Source organism: Coloeus monedula (genome assembly GCF_965178545.1).
Source record: "Coloeus monedula genome assembly, chromosome: 17".
Lineage (NCBI taxonomy): Eukaryota > Metazoa > Chordata > Aves > Passeriformes > Corvidae > Coloeus > Coloeus monedula.
The window spans coordinates 6596203-6615798 of NC_138797.1; the positions used below are offsets into that span (position 1 = coordinate 6596203).

Consider the following 19596-nt stretch of genomic DNA (forward strand, 5'->3'; position numbering starts at 1 on the left):
CGGTCCCGGTCTGATCCCGACCTCGACTCTGGTCCCAACAGCAGTCTGATGCCAATGCCGATGCCGATGCCGATCCCGACCCCAGTCCCGATCCCACTCTGATCCCGATCCCGTTCCCGATCCCGCCGCCTCCCCCGCGTGAGGTCCGATAGCGCCACCCAGCGGCCGCCCGGCCCCCTCGGCACTACAACTCCCGGCCTGCCTTGCGGTCCCGTACCGTGGGGCGTGCCGGGAACCAGGGCAAGTGGCCTTTGCCTCGGCAGGCATGGCGGTACGCTGCCGCACCGTAAAGTGCGGTACGTCGCCATAGCGACCGCTCTCCCCCCTCCTCCTCTTTGCGACGGCGCCGTGCGGTAGCGGCGGGTGGCGCCTTTGTCCTGGCGGCGGCGGCCTGACGGGGCACCGGGTCCGGGCCGGGACCGGCGGTGAGTCTGCGGGTCCGCGGCCCCGGTACGCGGAGCGCCCACGTGGGAGGCTTACGGCAACGGGCCCCGCGGAGGGCCCGGTCCCTCCCGGCCCTCGGCTGGGGCTGGGCCGGGCCGGGCGTGCCTCGCGGCCTGCGGGCGGGCCGCGCCTCCGCCTCTCGTCCGGGCAGCGCGGGACCACCGGGATTCGGTGGGGCTGCTCCGCACCCCCGGAGTAGCCGGTGCGCGGGGTTGAGCGGCGCTGGCAGCGCCCAGACCCGGGCGGAGGTGGGGGAGGCACGGGTGGGAGCGGCGGCCGCCGACGAAGCTCCCGCCCGGGGGTCCCTCCCCGCTGCGTCAGGAGCTGCCCGGGGTGAGCGGGGGCCCGGGGCAAGGGCGGCGCGGGGCGCGTTCTGCCGGCGGGAGGAAGGCGGGGGCGCTCTCCGGGTTACCGTGTGGGCGGCACCGCGTCTGCCCAGGTGCGGGGGGCCGGACGAGCGGTGCCAGCGCTGCCCCAGGAGGACCCTCCCGGCTTTCGGGAGGGCGCGTGTCTGCTCCGGGGGAAACTCCTTGGCACTTCTGCCTTCCGTGCTGGCTGTTCGGCTCTCGGTGCCGGCTGTTTCTGTTTTGCCCCCGAACTTCTTGGAGACTTGTGTTGTGTTTCGCTTGTGGCAAATTAGTTTCAATATCGCACTCCAGCAGAATCTTGATTCCTGAAGCTGTAGCGCTATTAATAAACAGCTCTGGTTTTAAATGTAAGATTTTTAGAGAGTTGTGGCTTTAATTAATTTCCAGAGGATTTGTTGGCTCATGAGGTGCCGTGGGCTGTTCTGTCGTAGGACCCACAGTAACTGCGCGGGGAATTGGCACCTTTAAACTGTCCCGGTGCCTCTCTGGCTGCATCCATACAACAAGACTTAATGTGGGAATTAGGCGTTCTCCTGATGTAGCGTGCCCAGAGGTGGGACAAGATTCATTTGTTCTGGTCTTATGATCGCTAAATAGCCCTTAACTATGTAATCTGCCTAGTGGAGAATGGTAAGAGGCAGTGAATGATCTTAGATGAGAGTTCTGGAGTAACTCCTCTGTTTGGGACTTACTGATTGTTTAGAAGTGGTAAAATAACGCTCTGTTTTTCTTAATGTGGCAAGTTCTTGCAGCCTCTTTCTCAGACACCCCCAGCTATCCCCACCCCTCAGGAAAACAAAAGGGAATTTCTTACATCCTTTTATACTGAAAGTGAGGTGTCCTAGCAGCAGTTACAGGCCTGTTTGACACCTGTTTGCTGTGTGTGTCTGTGGCATCTGGAGACAACCTGCACAGGGGCTCTGTGTTCCCATCTCTCTCCCTGGTGGTGCTTGGAGCCAGACTGGAGAAAGCCATGACCACTGCATCCTGCTCCGAATGGGAACTTGGTCTAGATTGCACCTTCCATGTTTTATTGCCACTTTATCATTTTGAGGGAATTTTGAAAGCTTCTCCACCCTCGACTGATGAGAACTTGAGCTGCAGTAGTGGAATAGAAGTCCACTGCTTCCATGTAAAAAATTTTGGTTTTCTTGGTACTTCTCATGGGGAAGATGAAACTCTGTGTATGTATGCAGACAAACTTGCAGGGGGATTGGGGCAAATATGATAAAGGAGATTAATTTTGTTGGATTTTGGTTTGGGTGTTGGGTTTTTTCCTCACTGCAGTTCTGGCAGTTAATTTTAAAAAGTTCATTAGATAGGGAAGTGTTCTCTGCCTCCCATCTCCGCAGGGTTTCCTAAAAAGGGGGAAGAGTGATACAAATGTGAAGTTGATTGATCTTTGAAGGATAAATAAATACATTTTATGTCTCAAATCTGGAGTAGATTTATTTTTCATGCCAGTTAAGTGTTGCAAAAGTATTTATATAGAGCCGTCTTATCTTTTTTGACATTTATTTATTTAGAGATTGCTTTTAAATTGTATGTACTCTAGGGTACTGTTAGGGAGTGTGTTGGTTGTAGGCATTGCATGATTAAAAGGAAAAGTTTCTGTTGATACACTCAATTTCATCATCTTTCTTTTTGCAGGCTTCTTGCATGTTACAAACAGAAAATCCCATCCTGCATTCCTGTAGATGAATGTTTAGGAAGCAGAACAACTTTATTAAATAGTTTTCAAACTTTTAAGTTCACCTTGAAAGATTCAGTGTTATTAATTTCTTTAAGCTTTGTCTAATGGTGAATTTTAAACCAGAGAGTCAGAATCACGGGGATGGTGTTTTTTGTTAGCTTTGGCAGTGTTACGTTATTTTTTGTTTGCTGGGGTGGGTTTTTTTTTACTTGTTTGGGTGAGTTTGTGCAGTGAATGTGGCTGACTGCTCCAGCTGTGTGCAGGGGTGTGGGCTAAGGGAATGTGCTTTTGCTGCATGGGGAAGGTGGGGAAGGGTGCAGCCTTTACCTGGGGGTGGTTAAATTCCCAGCTATGGACCCGCCTGCTGTGGGAGCTGACATCTCCATGGGGACAAGGATATGCTGTCTAATAGAGATGCAGATGAGAAACTGTGCTTTCTGGGATTGGAAAGCTGAGATTTCACATGTAGTGAAGTGATCCAGGTATGGTCACTTGGGATTATTTCAACAGTATTTCCTGATGCCTCATTCCAAGCCCTACTGGAATATTTGGGTGCTGTTATGCAATGTTGCAATGAGTGTTTCCTTTCTGCTTATTAAAATATTGCATAAATTTCAACACTTCTTATCAGTGGATTGAAGAACTAGATGTGACAACAATGGGTGTGTTGAAAAGCTTAAAGTTAAGGCATTTTAGTGGAAAATTAGTTTTATTTGTATCTTAGTTTGGAGTTAAACCATTAAAACCTATTTGCAAAAGAATTAGGTTTGCTACCTTTCAGTATTACAGAAAAGCTCGACCAAAATGCTGCAGTGAGTGTTTTTGCCTGACCTCTGTGTCCCTCGTATTAAGATTTCTCTGGAGTGAAGTTTGCGTCAAGCAGACCCAGTTGGCTTCTAGTCTGCAAAGCTGTTAAGTTTAATCTTGTTCCAGTTTAATTTTAATGTCATGGATTGAAATTATATGCATGGCCATTTTTTTTTTTTGCGAAGAGTTGGATTTGGAACGAAAGCAAAATGGCTCGAGGACGCAAGAGCAATAGCATCAAACAGAGCGACTTCACTAACAGCACCAATCCTCAGGATTTAGAGAGAAGACTTTTTGTCGGCAATTTGCCCACAGACCACATGACTCGTGAAGAAATGGAAGAGATATTTTCAAAATATGGCAAAATCAGGGGTTAGTATATTATCTTATGCCTTTTTGTGGCAGGGATTTCAGTGAGAAATATTGCTTCATGCTTGTCAAATGCTATTTGATGATGATGAGAGGAGTGACCAGTGTTGTTCCTAAATAGTGACCTTTTAATGATAATTTTCTCTGTAAAAGTGATTCCTTCAGTACAGCTCAAACGTAATGCAGATATATGAGCTATGTTTTAGCTTTTAGCTCTCAGTGTGATGTCACAGTACTCTTTCAAGTGACTCCATAGCCTCTTAATTAAATCTTGGTCACTTCCTGGGCTGTATTTTGGTCACTGCCTTGTCAGAAGGAACGTGATCAGAGTCTTTGAGCTCTGTATTTTGATCCTGGTGGATTTGATTTTCCCAGGAAGCTTGCATAGTGGTTTCTGGGTAGAGCACAGCTGGTGGGGTTAGCGATGGCCGGGTGTGGGTCAGCACTGTCTGTGGTTGTAACCGGTCTTGCCCTGCTGTTAACTCTTGCAGCCCTCAGCATGTACCATGGCTATGGGTTCGTGCAGTATGACCGTCTAGAAGATGTCCAGGCCGCTCTGGACGGTGAGAAGGGTCGCCTTTATAAAGGGTATAGATTAGGTAAGGAAAACTGCTCCGCGCTCTCCTGACCCCAGCATGCGTTCGGGAGAAAGAGTGCTGTTGTTTTAAAGCTCTCTGGAAAGGTCACAATATGACACTTGTCTGGCCTTAGTCTCGATCACCTTACTCAGTATGTATTTGCCTCCTGAGTTCCTGCTGTGTGCTTCACCTGCAGTGTGGTTCACCTTGCTGCCTGGGTCTTACCCTGAATTTTTATGTGCTAGTATTTGGAAAGCTCTGTTAGCCTGTGTAAGAAACTGTGCAACAAGTAAGCCTTGAAAGGGATCATTGAAACCTCCAGCGCAGAGTTTAATAACGTTTGTAAACCAAAACTGGGCTTTATCTTGACATACTCAAAGGAATTGGTCACAGCACTTAGCAGCTGGTTGGCTAAGTAAACTTAGCTGGGATTTTTGCACAAGTGGAGCCAGCCTTTAAGCAGTGCTATAAATACTGGGTGCTTTAAAAAGGATATTTTCATAAAGATGAAGATAATTCTGCTAAATGTGCTGGGAGCAGACTTAAACGGAAATGAATGGTTAGAAATCCACGAGTAATATTTTAAATGCAAGGAAAAAATTACTTTCAAAGTAAGCCTATGATAATTTGAAGAAAAACAGTTTGACTTTAAAAAGAGTGACAGGAGGAATAAATAGTAACCTGTGGGAAGGTGTATGTACAGTAACAAATAAGAGCCTGAAGATGGAAATGAAGGCAAATAGACAAGAAGGGTAGAAGGATACAAGAAGAAATGATGTCCAGCATTATCCAAGTGTAGAGGCTTAAATAGGAACAACTTTGGCTGTTTTAGAAGCTAAGGGTAGCTGACTGGCAATGATAAAATTTCTAACTGCAGAAGACCAGTTAATGTTTCTGCTGTCTGTTTTTGGAGAGGCAGGAGGTGTGTTTAATATAATTTCCATTTCATTAGCAAAACCAAAAAGGGTAAAACTGCAGCTACCAAAACTAGATCTCTCAAAAGAATTAACATCAGTAAGGCTCAGTGAAATGCTGACCTGCCTAGTCTGTTACTGGTGTTTTTCCACAAGCCTTGGAAAACTAGGGAGTTTCCAGGTAGCTAGTAGAGTGCTGCAGGTGAGCCAATAGGCAGGGTAAATGGGATGAGCCTGGCATCAGTGCCTGGGAACAAAGGGATTCTTTCACCTGACACTGGTGAGAAGGCAATTGACTAATGTCCATCAAAATAAATCCTGTCTTAGTTACTGTTATAGTACTGCAAGCTCAAGAGCTGGAAGCAGCAGTGTTGATGTACAGATTGCTGTAAGGTGTTTGATTTGATAAGAAACAAGAACAGTTGAAAACAACAGAGTTAAATGGATTTAGAATCTAGGATGGAGTAGATGTAAGATAGATGGAATTTCTCGGTGCTTTGAGTGGTGGTCTAGAAAAACTGAGTCCTGGCCATACAGTGCTTTTATAAGTGACTTGGAGAAAAAAACATGTTTTAAAAAGAGGATGAAATAGTGATGATTGACTCATTGATGGTGAAAGGACCTGGACTTCCTATCCTGGATGCAGACAGACCTGAGCTTTAAGTGAAGCTGACAGGGAAGGTCTGCACCCAGCCAGAGTGCTTTGGTCATCCTTGGCTGTGCTAAACACAGGTGTGCAAGTAGGGAGGCTTTGGTACCTGTGGGATTTTGCTGCTGGAAGAGTGCTCAGTTTTGGTATGCCTGGTTCAAAAAGGATAATGCTGAATTGGAAAAGCCTTGGGAAAACCTGACAGAGGTTTAGAATTAAAGAATGAGCCCTAGTAAAAACCTCAAGAGAAAGGAGTGATGTGATCTGTGTGTTACAGACAGACCTGGAGATCAGGGAGTTTTAGTGTAGTAGGAACAGGTGCGACAATGCCTTAAATGTGAATAAAGTCTTTTCTCTAACAGCAGAGTAATTGGCTTCTGGAGTAATTTATTGGATCTGTGGTGGTTTCTGTGCTCTGAAGACTTTTAAATTGGAATTGGATATTTTGCTAAAAGATAAGCACTAGTTCAGTGCCACTGCTGCACTTGAGATAGGATTGTGATTCCAGAAGTTCCTGTCACCTGTGTTTGTTCAGAAGGTTAAACTGTGTGATTACAGTGGCTCTGTCATCTCAAAATCCTACAGGACAGAAGACTTTTTATTTGGGCTTTTTTTTCCCGAAGTTTTGTCAGTGTTCAAATACTTAACTTGTAAATGCTGTTGGCATTAAATAAAATGTTACTAAACGTGTTCATTTTGCACAAGAGAAGGATCCCTGTCAAATTTTTTTTTTCTTCTAGAAAAATATTTTTGTGCAGATTTAAATACATTTTTAATTTGAAAGAAATGTATGATACTAAGTGTAAAAATCATAATAGGTTTCTTCAATGGCATCTTAAAACAGAAAATAAAAATAATCTTAAACCAAAGAAAGCAGCTAGTGTCTTGCTTAAAGATAACACTTGACTTTAAGGGGAAAAATTATCAACTAAAAAATAAATGCAAAGAGAACAGTTACTTCAGTTATGCAGCCTTAGTAGTAAACATAATCGTTAATAACACAATAAGGTAAAAAGTTTTGGGAGAGTTTAAATCCAGTGTAGCATTATACAAGTATTTCCACAAATGCACAGAAGTGTTTTCGTGTCTTTAGTAGCAAAACCATTTCAAGGATAAATGTCCTTCAGATGTAGTTTGTAACAGTAGACCCTGCAGCTGTGTGTGATCCTAGAGAGATGCTCTGGGGTCCTGTGAGTGGTGTTATGCTGCAGTTGTAGGTAATGTTCAGATTGCATTTGCTTCTCTGCCCCCACAGAGAGGCAACATGCTGCTTGATTGACATCAAGAACAAAAATTAGACCTGATCCTTTAATTACAATTTTAATCTTGAAAATAATGAAGGATAGTTTGGGATGTTACAGAAGATATTAAGACTGAGTGTGCCTAAAGACATCATGGCATGTTTATATTCTCATGCAAGAGCTTTGAAAGTAGTTAATGCAAATAACTCATCAGAAATTTTAATTGTTGATAGATTCTGGGGGAGCAGATACAGCCTAAGTTTGGGTTCTTTTCCTTAAAAGGTTCTCAGTAAAATGTCCAAAGTCACTTACCTGTTTGCTCTTGCCCCCCTCCAGTGCATTATTTAATCTCCAGTCAGCTGTCATGGGAGGCTTTGAGAACAGTGTGGGTCCCTGACAGTTCTGGGCAACTTCGCTTTTGCTGGTTGAGGACAAGATTCTGTTTCTTCAGCTCTCTTACTTCTTGGTGTTTCCCTTCATGGTGTTTTTCACGGAGATGCTCAGAAGCCAGCCAGTTTTCAAATTTCTGATCTGTTGCCTCAGTTTGCATCACATTAACAATGGTGTTTTGAATGCACCATGTTGACTTCATAAGGAGTCTGTGTTCCAGGCTCCCGGATCCGTTTGTCAGTGGTGGGGGCTGTGCACCTTAACACTGCAGCAGTCCCTTGGAAGGCAGTTGCACGTGTCCCTTTGAGAGCCCTTGGATTATTTCTGACAAGGGTACCAGCATGCTCCGCTGAACAGGACTGGCTGTGATCTTAAGACTGTGCTGGCCATCATTCCTTTCTCGGAGGTTTTCAGACTCTGCTTTTTCTCCTAGAGTCCATGAGTCGCTTTCTGCTTGCTCATAGACTGCAGAAGAAAGAGATTCTCTTATGGAAGAAAGAGTCTGGATGTAGGCCTGAACATGCAGGGTTAAAACTTCACCCAAGATGTCCACCCTTTTTTGAAGTCAGAGAAATCCATGAAATTTTCATTATGTTGTACTATCTAAACTTAATAAAAAATTGTCAAAGTGACAATGTCTCTCTGCTGAATGGATTTCCTTGCACCATCTGGATGTTGTTGAGCTTAAGTTGCTTTCATTTGAATTGTGCTGATGATCTTTTTTTTGTTTCATAGCATTGAACAGATGGGTTGATTATTCTTTACAGATATTAATAAAGCAGTGGAAAGAAGAAATATGAATAAGGCTTCATCAAGGTCCAGTCCAACACGAAGGTAAAGTACCTGGAAGCAGTGAGTTATACTAGGAATTCAGGCCTTCAGGGCATGAGCCCAGCGGCCTGTGCTAAATGTCTGTGTCTCTTCCCTACTGCCACTTCCCCAGTCAAACGGTGATGCTCCAGCAGGAAACTGGCCACTCCACTTCTGAGAGCCCTTTTGGCTCTGGCACCTTGGGAGGCACGAGGGAAACTCTTGTGTCTGCTGCCGTTACTGCAGCCCCGCATTTGGTTTTGCAGCACAGGCTGTAAGAGACTTGGGAGGAAGAATGCACTTGATGTTTGCTCCTCCAAGGATCAGAGAAGCCGAGGCATATCTAGAGAATGCCAAGGGGACTGCAGCGTTTCCAGTGCTCTGCTGCAGAGAATTTTGGGGTCTTGCCTGTTCTGATGTTGAAAGCTTCCAATGCTGCGATGAGACTGGAAAAGATCACTTGAGCAACACACAAGACAGAGCAAACGCCTCTTGCACGGTCCTGTCTGCCCATGTGGTTGTGTTATCAGTGCCTGGAGCCAGCCCACTTTGTGCAGTCACTGATGTCCCCTCCAGCTTCTGGCTTCCCACCCCTCAGTGGGCACAGCATGTTCAGCTCCTTCACCTCCTCTGTGTGGGCAGCCACAGGCAAGGGGAGAAGGTATGGATTGGCCTGTCACAGGAAGATGACTTCAGTTTCCTTGCAACAGCATCACTAGGAAGCACACAAATACATGCTCCAGTGTAGCTTGGTACATGGCATCCACCCTGTGTGCCTCTGCTGTAAAGCTTTCCATGAAAAGCCATGGTGCTTGTTGGACTTGAAGGTAATCGAGGTCCCACATGTCTGGTGTGCTTTACTAACTTGACCTGTTAAATTACCAAAAATGAGAAAAAAGTGCAACTAGCAAGACATCTACACAAAAAAAAAAAAAAAAAAAAAAAAGCCCAGAGAAGGAGTAGCTGCAATTCTTGGCACCATCTAGGACTTCTACATGCTGCACTTACCCTACACAGGGCCAAATGTGCTTGCAGAGACCAGTGTGTGGGCATCAGGCCCAGGAAGTGCTGGGATTTCTGTGGCAGATGTAGCAAGTCTTGGGCCTGGGATGTGCTCGGTGCTGGTGGGAGTACCCTGGGAGTATGTGAGCAGTAGGCACTGATGGCACATCTTTGGCCTCAGTGCCACCAATACTGCAGGGGTGAGGGGCAGGCGTCTGTACAATGAGCGTTGGTCCTCGGACCACACTGCAGAGGGACAAACAGCAGGCACTGATGCCGTGGGCATTGCAACCTGTGCCATCCTGGCTGTGTGCAAGAGCAGGTGCCTGTGCCACAGTCCTAAGGAGCACTGGAGGTGCATGAGCCGTGGTGCTGTGACCCCAAGGTTGTGGACCGGACAGCATCCGAAGGCTTTGGTGCTGCTGTGATAGGCACTGGATTTCAGCTGGCACTGCATACACTGTGGGCATCCCATGTGGTTAGCACCAGGTCCCAAGCAGCACTGTGGGCACAGGCGGCAATGGGGTCACGGTCATCAAGTCCTGGGCATGGCTGTGGACGATGGACTCTGGACCACACTGTGGCCTGGGAACAACAGCTGCCAGTGCCAGTGCTGCAGAGCCCCACGCTGCACCGCATGCAGCAGTGCTGGGCCAGCAGGGCCGAGTCCCCAGCAGATGCAGGTGGTGGTGCTGATGCTGCAGGAGTCGGACCATGGTGACTGAGGTGTGGAAGAAGAAGGTGGAAGCTTTTCCTTTGTGCTGCCGTCTCCCTTGAGCAGGGAAGCCATGCAGGCACAAGAGCCGAGGGTACCTGTGCCACATCTCTACTTCTGTCGCAGTTGTGCGTTGTTCATTCTGGATCTATTTGTCTCTGCGGATAATGAATGTGGCCTGTTCTGGTCACCCCCGCTCCAGCTGGAATAAATGTCATATGCCAAACAATTCCCCTGCATCTGGTTGTTTTGCTAAATGGTCTCACAGCTATGGAAAGTTCAGTGATTCAATATCCATTAGAGCAAGTCAGAAGTTTCCCCTGAGCTTCTGCCATTGTTCATTGTAGGTTTTGGGGGAAGGGGGCTATGATGTGTCTCTCACAGGATGTGGTTTCAATGCAGGTCACAAACAAAAAGTGGATTTATATGTCCAGGAGGCTGAAGGAGTTTACACCTGGTTGTCTGCAAATTCAGTATGTCACTTTGAGGAGGAGCCTGTGTGTGCTCTTGGTGGCATCTCTTAATTTCTCCCAAAAGCTGCTTTGTACCTGACATGCCAACAGAGGATGCCAGCACTCTTAGGTGTTCCTAGCACAGCTGGGTGTCTGACACCAGAATCCTTGCACAGACTCTGCTCTTCCGTCTCATTCCTGTTGCTCTGCCTGACACCAAACTTGGGCTCATCCACCTCATTCTCTCCAGGTGATCACTATGTGACTGCACTGCAGTGGATGCAGACTTAGGTTCTGCTTATCTTTCATAAATTAGATTAGGCTGTTTGAGGACTGTAAAAGTCATGTCAAGTATGGAAAATAAAAAGATTTTAAAAGCTGGGGTTTTTTTCCTGATGGTTGTCAATATATTGGGGCAAAACCAGTCCAAACACATGGAGCTCTGTAGTTTCTCTGCAAGATTTTTTTTAATGTTTGGTTTTGACTACAGTGAAGTTATGGTTTTCTCTGGACAACAGAATGCAACCTGGAAAAAACCCTACTACTTTGGGAAAAGATGAAGACTGGAGCATTATTCTTCCTTCCCTATCAAGACTGCAATACAAAGTCTGAATGAGATGGATCATTCAGAACCAACAGAGAAGCCTTTTGTGGCCACTGAGGATGTGGTGCTGGTTGGGTTTAGTATCCTCTTAACATGGCCCATTATAAACACAAGACTGGCTTTCTACAGAAACTATCCCTCAAGTCCAGGACAAGGCTATACCTGTCTTTACTTTCTGTCAGCAGCACAAACCCAACCACAACATGGAACCTGCAATGGCTTTGCTCATAAGCTACTCCTTTTTTAATCCTGTGCCAATAACGTTACTTCAAGTGTTCTGCTGTCATTGATGAGTGAATTTAATGGATCCCTTGAACACTCCTGGCTATCACATATTTGTGGGTATTAGCCTACATCACCTTAAATTCTCTCAAAGAATTTGCCAGACATGATTGATAGATGAGCTATGGCTGATGTTGGAGGTCAGAGGCCTTGAAATGATGGTTTCTGAAGCGCCCGTTCACTTCATCCACAGGTGCTCTACACTTAGTGATGCTCCATTAAGGAGCTTTCTGGGTCTTGTTTGGCTGTGCTGAATATTAGATTTAAGAACCTTCTCCAGACTGCTTCAAAAATATGACTTTTGATCAATTTTTGTTGTTGTGGGATAGGAGGGAGGATACAGCTGCTTTGAAAGGTCGCTTTGGCACCTCAGGTAAGAGATCTAGGGGTAACTGTACTCGTGTTGTTAGCAGGCTAATGGAATTTCCCTGGTGTTTTCCTCAGAGAGCAATATGCCTACGGGGATGGCCGAGATGCCAGGCGCGACCGCTCCCCTCTTCGGGGGAGCCCACGGAGAGACCCCAGAGATGGCAGGGATGGCAGGAACGGGCGAGATGCCAGAGATGCTCGAGACATTCGAGCTAGAGACATGCGTGATACCAGAGACCACAGGGACCCACGGGACCTGCGAGACCCACGGGATATCAGGGATCCAAGGGACTTGAGGGACCCACGTGATGTTAGAGATCTTCGCGACCCACGGGAGCCACTGTATGATCGATACAGGGATCCGCGGGATATGAGAAATGCACGAGATGTGAGGGATCCACGGGATATGAGAGATTCTCGGGACCCTCTGTACAGGTAAATTCTGCAGGATCCTATTTGCCAAAATGATGTTTTTATGGCATTTCTGCCACAATTGTTTGAGGTGTCAGGTGTTTAAGCAAATCACCCTGGCTGGGGACATTTGGGTGCTGCTTCGTGTCCTGTGGGGAGCGGATGGGTACCTCAGAAATTAAACTTGGGGGAGGTCTGTGTGTGATGCGTTGGCCAAAGTTGCTGCCTGAGATGGTGCTGGAGGAAACCCTGTGCTGCTTCTGAATGTTGCAGACGAGACGAATCTTACGACCGTTACCTGCGCCTCGAGGACTACTATCGGCGCAAGGACGACTCCTACTACGACCGCTACAAGGAGCCGGAGGGTGAGTACCTGTACCGCTTCAAAGGGAGGGTGCAGGAGTGCTACAGTTGTGGTGCTCTCTGGTGCTCTGAGCAGGTCTGAAGGGTGTCACTCCTTCTGTCCCTGCGGCTCATTTCAGACCGCCTGAAGCGCGAGGAGCGGCGCCGGGAGGAGCTGTACCGTCAGTACTATGAGGAAATCAAGAGACGTTTTGATGCAGAGAGACCCGTGGACTGTTCTGTGATAGTGGTGAATAAACAGACAAAGTAAGAAAATAGTTATAATCAGTTTTATTATTGCATGGTAGAAGAGAATGGATTTAAACTTAGTCCTGCCTTGAGGCTGTTTGTCTTAGAGGTTGCTCTTGAGGAGAGTGGCTTTAGAGTCCCCAGAAAGCTACCGCTCCCGTTTTTCTTCTGGGTACATATGTTGATGAGATGAGGAAATGTATCTTGTGCTTTGCTTGTATTTCTGCCTTGTAATCTATTGCTATACCTTCTCTGATACTTTTATATGTACTCTCCATATCAGCCTACAATTTCAACTGGTTGTAGGGGCCTGTACTTACTTTTCCTGGATAGCATGATATGGAACTTAGGAATATGTGCCAACCAGTTGACAGTACAGAGCAGGGGTCAGGGTGGATTGGGGGGGTGTTCCTTCAGAGTTCCTGCCAGATTGGTTCCTAGGCCAGACACCAGTCATTGTCATTAGTCCAATGTGCAAGAAATACAAAATCACTGCTGAAGGCAGTTGTGGACGGAATCGAAAGCAGGTATAAGTAGTAACCAGGGTGATCTCACATGGCTGTCTGAGCACTTAATGAGTTAATGGGGCAGGCACTCTTTTGGGAACAGGAGGTACACCTGGCACAGTAATAGAGGGCTGTAACAATGTCACCAGTCTGATGTCTGTATCTTTACAATTAAATATGCTAAAGAAAGGAAATATGTAAATAAATCACAGATACGGCTTGTAATCTGGGGAAAATGTTTGTCGGGGGGATGTTAAAGCTGTCGCCTTCACCCTTCAGGGAAAATATCAGGAGCTGCTTTTCTTTACTTTGCTGTACATGTGGGGCAGAAAGAGACAGCTGGCGCTTGCCTCATCTGCTGGTAGAAAACAGAGCAGGAAATGGGAACAGCAGAAGCAGTGAAACTAGAAATAAACTTCTGATGGAGTTGATTACCTATTGGAACAAATCTTGAGAGGAAATTTTAGATCCTTTATCCCCTGGTGGCTAAAAGTCTTTGGAAAATATTCTAATAGATCGCAAGTTACTGTGCTTGACACAAGAAGAATTTTTTTGTGTCAGAGGATCAGCTTAATGTCCCAAGAATCATTTGGTTGTAACAGCTACAAGCCTTAAGAGTTGGAGCCTGCTCATAAATCTTGGGTATTGACTGATATCACCTACTATACACCTGTTGAAAGATGACTCCTCAATGCCTTAGATACAATCATTTTACTTGGAAGCTCTTAAAAACATGGTTGAAGAGGGGACAGTTTTGGTCTCTTACAGATTTACAGACTTTGCCTCCAAAAACAATAAAATTACCCTCTTTCTTGAGGTGTGGGTGCACACAGACTGAATTCCTCAGGCTTTTTGTGCAGTCAGTATTGCAGGTTTGGTTCTAAGTACAGTAAGCTTAAAAAAAACACTTGGTAATTTAAGCTCAGCCTTGTGAGCTGTGGTTTGTGCTTGGAAGGGGAAGTCTGTAGCAGGGTGTACAGGAGCAGTGGATCCAGAGATGCTGTGTTGGCAGTGGGTTAGAGCAGAAAGCAGCTAGTAGAAAAGAGCAGGCCAATAAGGAATGAGGCATGTGTGATACTGAACAAAGCAGGAGTAAATGAGTTCCCTAGGTGGGCTCCTCTGCTTTGTACCCCTTGGACCTCTTCTGGCGTAAATTTCTTCCCCTGATAAATTCAGTTGAAGCACATTTATGTGTAAACAAATTTGTAATAGTGTAAATCTCTTTGCAAACAGTGTTTCTCAGCTAAGCTAAGGCTTGATTTGTAATTTATTTCAGCTGAACTGAAATGACTGATTCAGATCAGAATAAGGGCTTTTATATTGCTATAATGGGATTGCTTTAGTACTGTCCTGGTAAACACCATGAAGCTGGGCAAGTAATCAGAAAAGCAAATCTGAGACAGTGGAAAGGGTGCAAGTGCCAAGGTTTCTGTTTCTGTATGTGACTGACTTGTTAAACTGCTGTCTTTGCTTTGTGGTAGGGAGTACGCGGAGTCAGTGGGGCGGAAGGTGCGGGATCTGGGCATGGTAGTGGACCTGATCTTCCTCAACACAGAGATGTCACTGACGCAAGCCCTGGACGATGTGAGCAGAGGAGGGTCTCCTTTTGCCATTGTCATCACCCAGCAGCATCAAGTTCACCGTTCTTGCACTGTTAACATCATGTTTGGCACCCCACAAGGTACTGAGGTCTCAGTAGGCTGGGAACTGTGTGGTCATTCTGAACCTTTCTTTCCGGCAGAACCACACAGGACAAAGTTCATCCTTGCTGTCACATAAGCAGTTATTAATGACTTGACACCATGTCATAAATGTGAATATCATTATTTACAAGCTTCCGTAATACTCTATTTGCCCCTTGTCAAAAGGAATGTCTAATTCCTGCCAAGAGGGAATCTCGGCTGTGTTCTTGGTTCCTAAAACTGCCAGCCTTTGCATCTCAGGGCAAGTCATGGACCCCAGGGCAGCGCTGCTCTGGGAGATCTCAGTAATACCAGCCCAACTCACTCTACCACTTGTTGCTCTCAGAAGGAGCCTGTTGGGAATGTGACAAATGAAAGGACAGGTTTTAAAATCAAATGTGATTTGATAAGGATTTGGTAAAGGTGGAGATTTGATAATGAAACTGGGAAGAGTTATGAAAAAATAGAACCTACAGAGTGTTTGGGTATACAGGCTCCACCTTCTTAGCACCTTTACACTTGTCACATCACTCTGCATCGCCGCAGGGTGTGACTTAGTTGTTGCATGAGGGTGGGTGTAGGTACTAAAAATGCCTTGTCAGAATGTGATTGGGGAAAGCAGCTGTTGCTCTCGTCATAGGCCTGTTCATGTAATCTGTCAACACAGGTGACTGGTTTGATGACAGCTGAGCTTTCAAAGGTTGTTTCTCCCTTACTGTGTTCCCAAGTAATGTTCTGTGAGTTCATCTGGAAGAGGAAATGTCTGAGTGCACAGTCAGCGTTTGGTGTGTGCTCACCGACTGGAGAAGCTGGGCTTTTTAACATCAGATGCAGATGTGATAGGAGAGTTCCCTCATTTCCTGCAGACACACAGCTCACACACACTGTCACCAGGCTTCCCACTGCCTTTAGTTTTAACTCTTAACTCTTTTGCTTTAACACCTGTTAAACCTTTGGCGGGAGGCCAAAGCTTCTTTTCATCACTGGATCTGCCAGTGTATCAGACCTGATGGGAACCCCAGTCATTAGCTCATCCACAGCTCATTCCAGAGATTAAATATGCTCACTTCAACTGCTCGTGGCTACCTTTGCCTGCATGTTTGTTTCAGGGAAGTGCTTCACAACTTGTACAAAGCCTAATGTTAAAATGAACCCAAGTTTCCTGTTAGGAGGAAAAGGCTTGCAGGATTTGTTGTTCTGCATCTGTAAAAAAGACCCTGCCCAGAGCTTTGGGCACTTTTGGGAAGGTAAAGGCTCTTTTGATTTCCCAGTTTAAATCTATGTTCAGGTGAATGTTTATGTGTGTGCTTTGGGAGGTGGAAATAAGGACCTCAGAACTCACCACTGGAATTGCTCATTACTCATTGTATCACAGAAGAATTTGATTGCTGCTTATTGCCTCAGAGTGGTGAATGTGAGCACCATGTGACACTGAGCCAGTGCTGCTCCCTCCACAGCTACATGTGCACATGAGATGTTAAGGCACTGGCAGTACAGAAACAAAAGTATTCCCATGGCTGTCCTTTTCTGGGAAGCATACAGCCTTCAGAGGGCAAATTTTGGATCTGTCCAAGTGTTTAGCAGTAAAATGACTGGGACCGTCTCATCTCGGAGCACCGAGGATTTATGTGAGAGGTAGAGGGAGCTGCTTTCCTTTTAACTGGTGAGAGACAAGAAAGACATTTCTGGGCTGATGGGATGACTGCTTAGAGCCCTCAGCTGTGGAAGGAATGGCTGGCCTTGCTGGGTGATAGCCGTGGGCCTTCTGTTGGCTTTGGAAATGTAACTGTTCCCATGTGCCTGCACACACACTCCCCGAGCAGTGCCTGCTGCTGACTGGGCTGTGCTGGCAGGTGGGAGGAACAGCACCTCTGTCAGGGTCACTTTGGGTCACTCAGAACATTTCTTCCTTCATGCAGAACACCGCAACATGCCCCAGGCTGATGCCATGGTGCTGGTGGCAAGAAATTACGAGCGCTACAAGACAGAGTCCCGGGAGAAGGAGCGGGAGGAGATCGCCCGGCAGGCTGCCAAGATGGCAGACGAAGCTGTTCTGCAGGAGCGGGAGCGCCCACCCCCCATGGAGGAGGGTGTCAGAGGAGGTCACCCTCCCGGGATCCAAACTCTCTTGAACCTGCTGGCAGACAATCGCTATGTGACTGCTGAAGAGATGGATAAAGTCATTAATTACCTGAGAGACCGGAAGGAACGGTTGCTGCGGGGCAGTACTGAACCTCTGCAGGGTGAGTGCCTCAGTCACAGACAGGGTTTATCATGTGGTTTGTGGCCCTCAGGACTGGGACAGGAAAAGAGTCCTGGGACTGCAGAGGAGTTTGGGAGCATAATATCCTCATGCAGCACCTCATTTTACTGAGATGGACATGTCCTTGCATGTCATGAGACAATTCAGAGTTTTCATGTGGAAGACCTTTTATACTGGATGCTCTCAGGGCAACAGCAGGACTGCCATAACTGGTTGGGTTGCTACACTCAGTTCTGCAGAGTGGTTTGGGTTCCCAGAGCGGTGCAGCTCCAATCTGAGGGTGGATGTTCACTTACATTGTGTCTTTGGGAGCTGTTTCATTAGTTTTCTTCAGATGTCCCTTCAAGGGCATTTGCAGGGCTTTAACCTTCTTTCCTTTCTTTCCCAGCACCCATGTCAAGACAGCCTTTGGGGGCACCTTCAGGATCATCACTGGGTAGTCAGTCCAACCTTCCAAGTTCCCAGGCTCATCAGAGTTCACAGCCTCTGGTCTCTACTCCCTCTGTTCCAGTGTCCTCTTCTACTCCTCAGCAGGAGCTTCAAGCAAAAATCCTCAGTCTCTTCAACAGTGGGGCGGCAGCAGTGGCAGCAGCTGCCGTGGCAAACAGTGGTCCCACAGCCTCTGCAGGCTCTTCGGGCAGCACTCCCAACCAGAACTTTGGTAACCTGGCCGGCGGGCAGCCCCGGCCAGCACAGATGAATGCTGGAAACTTAAACCAGCCTCAGCAGAGATTGCAGACTCCAAACACGCAGATTCCTGCTCTCCCGGGCCCTTCAAGAAACGCAGGTCCAAGACCTGGGGCTCCTCCACAACCTCAGCCGCTCTTTGGTCAGCACCAAACCCGCCTCCCTGCGCCTGGCAATGTGCCTGCCCAAAGGCCGGTGTCTTCTGGTATCAACTTTGACAACCCCAGTGTACAGAAAGCCTTGGACACCCTTATCCAGAGTGGTCCTGCACTCTCCCACCTTGTGAGCCAAACCGTGGCCCAGGGGCGAACGGGGTCCTCAGCCCAGCAACCGATGGGTGCCTACCAGCGACACTATTAGAGCTGAGCTGTTGGGCCCATTCCCCTTCCCTTTGCCATTCCATACTTATAGCTGTTTAAGGAGTCTCCCATCCTTGACCCGGGACAGATGCCCTGGATATGCATGTCCTCTCCACTCTGGCGAGAGCGTACCCCCTGCAGCATTGCTGCCAACGGTTGCTGGCACTGCCCTCCCTCTCCTTCGTCTGGTTAGCAATGTTTGGAGCAGAATGCTCAGTTTTCTCCACAGCACGATGTGCTGAACTGTGTTGGATCATTGGTTGTCTTGTCCCATCCCAGAAGCTGCCACAGTTACTGATCCTGCTGCATTTTCCTTACTCCCAGCACCTGGTGCACCTTCCCATTGAGGTGCAGTCTGGGCTCAGTGATTGGTCTCAGTGTAGTTTTGGATTGTCGGTTTTGAGGAATTAGGGGACTGAACAGAGCAGCATACTGATGGGCCTTAGACACCCACCACTGTGGAATGGGCACTATTTTTCTTTGGATTCCTTTTTTTTTTTTTTTGCCCCTTCTTTTAATGGCATATAAACCATTTGGGAAGTCCAGTGATAGTGCTGGCAGCCAAAATCATGAAGCACATGCCTGACCACTCCTCAGTAACCAGGACTGTGTGGTCCATCCACAGCTGGCCTGCCCTGTCCAGGCAGGGAGGCTGGTGTTCCTCACCTCAGCCCACTCACAGAGACTGGCAGCTGTGGGCTGAGCACACATCTGCAACGCAAGAACTGCCAGCCAAGGCAGAGATTTCAAATGGTCTGTCAATTTTCCTACCCTGAGTAATCAGTGTTAAGATCAAGCTGGTGAATTTGGCATGTAAATTTCCTTTTCTTAAAATCTTTGGCACGGTTGTTAGTGTAGCTTAGTTGCAGCCATGCTGATGTGCTCTCTCTGGGAATACCTGTCACCAGGTATTGGGGGCAGTGCTGCTCTATCAGACATCTCATTGCTGTTGATGGATGTTCGGTCCATCTGAGGAGGAGAGGCAGTGCCAAGATTTGATACCATAATTTTAAATGTTTTTTCAACACTTCAGTAGCTGCAGCAGACAGTGGAGTGTAAATCAGGCAGTGATTCCTCCCCGTGTTTTTAACTGGGAACATACTTTGATACCAGAACACAAAACATCACTTAACTGTGTGGTCCTCCCTGTCATGGCCTTCTTGGAGTCTGTGGGCTTCCTGCAGGGAACCAAGAGACACTAAGAAAGCAGTGGATTGAAGCAGAGGACATTGTTTGTCCCAGGTTGTTTGTGTTGTAGCATTTCTTTTATCTCTGTGCTGTTAACAAGAGGACATTACTTTCTAATAAAAGGCCAGAAAAATTACTTGTTGCATTTTTTGACACTTTAGTACTTCCAGAATACATAATTCCACTGTGTTTGCTGTTACTCTCCTCTCCTGGATAAGCTGT

The 19596-nt window shown here is 47.0% G+C and overlaps 1 protein-coding gene across 2 annotated transcripts; it reads left to right on the forward strand.

Moving 5' to 3' along the window:
* Positions 1-350: 350 nt before the first annotated feature.
* On the forward strand, positions 351-19491 carry NCOA5 (nuclear receptor coactivator 5). Of its 2 annotated transcripts, XM_082292553.1 has the most exons (10): positions 351-425; positions 3498-3684; positions 4173-4280; positions 8221-8287; positions 11763-12122; positions 12372-12463; positions 12581-12707; positions 14677-14876; positions 16797-17120; positions 17529-19491. In XM_082292553.1, the coding sequence occupies exons 2-10, from the start codon at positions 3522-3524 to the stop codon at positions 18185-18187; spliced, it is 2100 nt and encodes a 699-aa protein (XP_082148679.1). In that variant the 5' UTR covers positions 351-425; positions 3498-3521; the 3' UTR covers positions 18188-19491. The 2 variants fall into 2 exon arrangements, with proteins under 2 accessions (XP_082148679.1, XP_082148680.1); XM_082292554.1 differs by lacking the exons at positions 3498-3684; positions 4173-4280 and having other exon boundaries at positions 373-425.
* The last annotated feature ends 105 nt before the right edge of the window (positions 19492-19596 follow it).